The 3,117-nt window shown below is 33.8% G+C and overlaps 1 protein-coding gene across 4 annotated transcripts in view; it reads right to left on the bottom strand.

Moving 5' to 3' along the window:
- Positions 1 to 2,893, bottom strand: part of LOC109585492 (uncharacterized) — a 4,232-nt gene extending 1,339 nt beyond the window's left edge. For 2 of the 4 annotated variants that reach the window (XM_020001589.1, XM_020001590.1), the window contains exon 1: positions 2,771 to 2,893. In XM_020001589.1, the coding sequence (XP_019857148.1) occupies positions 2,771 to 2,891 (121 nt within the window). In that variant the 5' untranslated portion in view covers positions 2,892 to 2,893. Of the gene's footprint in view, positions 1 to 253; positions 379 to 2,770 lie in introns of those variants that run through there. The other 2 variants (XM_020001591.1, XM_020001592.1) reach the window with 1 other exon arrangement.
- Positions 2,894 to 3,117: the final 224 nt, after the last annotated feature.

Here is a 3,117-nt window from a genome sequence, read left to right as displayed (position 1 = left end):
ATAGATACAGCAAAGAATGCATGTAGTGATAGTATTTTATGTTATCATTCTGTGAATAAGTGCAGTTGTAATGTCATTTATGTGAACAAGATGAGTTTAGCTAATGTCACTTTAAATTTTTATTTTTATGTTCTTCATTAAAGATACACAAACACTATTTGCAATCATTAAATCATTTGATCCTATTGATATTTACATGCAGTGAGGATTAGCACTAGCTTATAATGAATGATTGAAATGTGATTATACTCACTTCCTCTCATTATATGTACTCCAGTCAATTCTCTTGTGCTCCTAACATCAACATTAGCTCCAGCAGACAGTAAACTGTGTACAATGTCCTCATGTCCTCTTTCACAAGCTAACATTAGTGCTGTCTTGCCTTCTTCATTAGTATGATCAATATTAACAGTTTCTAGTTGAAGAAGAAACTCTACTGCTTCATTATTACCAGCTGTGACTGCCTCAAGGAGAGCTAGTTCAAAGGTGAAGTTCATATTCTCATCTTCTTGAAGGACAGGATGATCATTAATGTATAAACTAAATATACCAATGAGATGCATAAACTGTAACTTTCCTCCAGTATATTCTATTAGACTATCAGCTGTAACGTCAAGAGCGTAATAATATATTGTTACTGATCCAGGTATAATCTCAATGTATCGCAGTATTGATTGCTTTGAATCAAGTGGCAGCATTTTTCCAATTAATCGCTTCAGTCCCTTCATTTTTATTTCACTCCATCTGTTTTGTAATTTTATTATCATCATTGGCATTTCTTCCAGCCCATTTCCCAAATATGGTTCATATAAATTTTCTAAATCAATTTTCAGTTGTTTGATTGGTGTTGAATAATAAAATTTCTCTGCATCTTTATGATGTGCACCGAGTTCATTTGCAAGTTCTTGTTCCTCTGGTATCAATTTACACATGTCCATTATCAGGTTACAGTCAATGGAGTCATAAAGTGGGCGGATGTTATCAAATATTTTTTCAACTGTAGGTGCATCATCTATTTTGGCAACAATACTAATATGGTCAGTTATGTAACAACTGTTTTTGAGCCACAGTTTAATAGTGCTTAGTGAATCTGGTTTCTCTGCTACACAGTTAGCAAATGCTGTAATTATTCTTATCATCAGCGTGGTAAAGTTTCTTTCAATTTCATCTAATGAGCTGCAAATATCTTTTCCTTCTTCATTTGTTATAAAACAAATATGAGAACTACTATTTCTCACTTGCAGAGAAGTGTTGGCATGCAATGCATCAGCTCTGTTAGAATGAGCCATTGGATGACCTGCAAGTAGTGTAAGAGGTTTATTAATGACAGAAAATGATATAGATACTTTGGCTTGTATTGTTATAGTTATTATATTTAAAAATAAGAATTCATTTTGTAGCAAATGTAACTGTATACCGTATAGTGGGATTTATTGATGAGTAAAACATTTGACGAAAGCAGTAAATTTCCCCGGTTGGTGAGTTTTAATTTAATGAATAGTGTCCTTTGCGTACACGTGGCACAAAGTACAAAATTTTTGACGGTTATAAAATTTGACATTTCATTTTAAATTCTCAACTCGTCAAAATAAAACCTTTGTCAATAAATCCCACTATACAGTATGGCTTAAAACATTAATAAAATATAATCGTTGTGTATCTGTAGCAGAAAAACTTGATGTAGACCAATTCATAGAAATACAGCAGGTAATTTTAATGTGAGAATTCAAGTTTTGTAACTTACCTGTATATTTCAGAAGGTTAGATTTTGCTTTGCCCAGTTTATCAGGATTGTCATCACACAGTTTTATTAATGTATCCCAATTGACATCTCTATCAGCTTCAAACCACCTCTGGAATACCAAATGAAGTTTGGTACTTGCTCTTCCTTGCATTTCTATCAAATCAGCTGTCTTCACTTTTAATCCAGCTCCTATTGTCAGGTAATGATCATCAGAAGAATCAAATATCTGTTTGACAGCTGCCAAATCAGGTTTTTTGTCTATTAATAATGAAAATGAATAATTTTATTATATCAGGTAAAAATAATATACTACCATGCTTAAAGTTAGAGCCTTTTCACACTGGCCTTTTTTAATACAGCTGAAGTAATGTGCATTAATCATACTAGCAGCTGGCTTAAAAGTAACATATATTTTGTGTTTTTACTTGTTGCCATTAATCACAATGCATCAGATAGTGCTAAAGGTTAAATGCATGCATGTGATCCACAATAATGGGCATGCCACTGTAATGTGTACTAAGTAGTTTGAAAGTTTGAATCACTCTAGAACTAGTCATTAATGACTAGTTCTAATGACTAATGACTTAATGACTTAATGACTAATGACTTCCATCCCTCTAGTCTAATGACTAGAGGGATGGAAGGAGGAAGGAAGGGAGAGAGGGAGGGAGGGAAGAGAGAGAGAGAGAGGAGGAAGAAGAGAGAGAGAGAGAGGGAAAGAGTGAGAAATTGTGTTCTAACAATCACAACTGAATTAATACAGAAGTGCTCCCATAGATACAGCAAAGAGTGGATGTAGTGATAGTACTTTATGTTATCATTCTGTGAATAAGTGCAGTTGTAATGTTATTTATGTGAACAAGGTGAGTTTAGCTAATGTCACTTTAAATTTTTATTTTTATGTTCTTCATTCAAAATACACAAACACTATTTGCAATCATTAAATCATTTGATCCTATTAATATTTTCATGCAGTGAGGATTAGCATTAGCTTGTAGTGAATGATTGAAATGTGATTATACTCACTTCCTCTCATTATATGTACTCCGGTCCATTCTCTTGTGCTCTTAACATCAACATTAGCTCCAGCAGACTGTAAACTGTGTACAATGTACATGTATTCCTGTCTTCTTTCCCTTGCTATCATTAGTGCAGTCCATCCTTTATTGTCCTGAATGTTAGCATTAGCTCCAGCAGACAGTAAACTGTGTACAATGTCCTCATGTCCTCTTTCATAAGCTAACATTAGTGCTGTCTTGCCTTCTTCATTAGTATGATCAATATTAACAGTTTCTAGTTGAAGAAGAAACTCTACTGCTTCATTATTACCAGCTGTGACTGCCTCAAGGAGAGCTAGTTCAAAGGAGAAGTTC

Source organism: Amphimedon queenslandica, unplaced genomic scaffold (assembly GCF_000090795.2).
Source record: "Amphimedon queenslandica unplaced genomic scaffold, v1.1 AMPQUscaffold_13055, whole genome shotgun sequence".
NCBI lineage: Eukaryota > Metazoa > Porifera > Demospongiae > Haplosclerida > Niphatidae > Amphimedon > Amphimedon queenslandica.
This window is presented reverse-complemented; position numbering and strand designations above follow the sequence as displayed.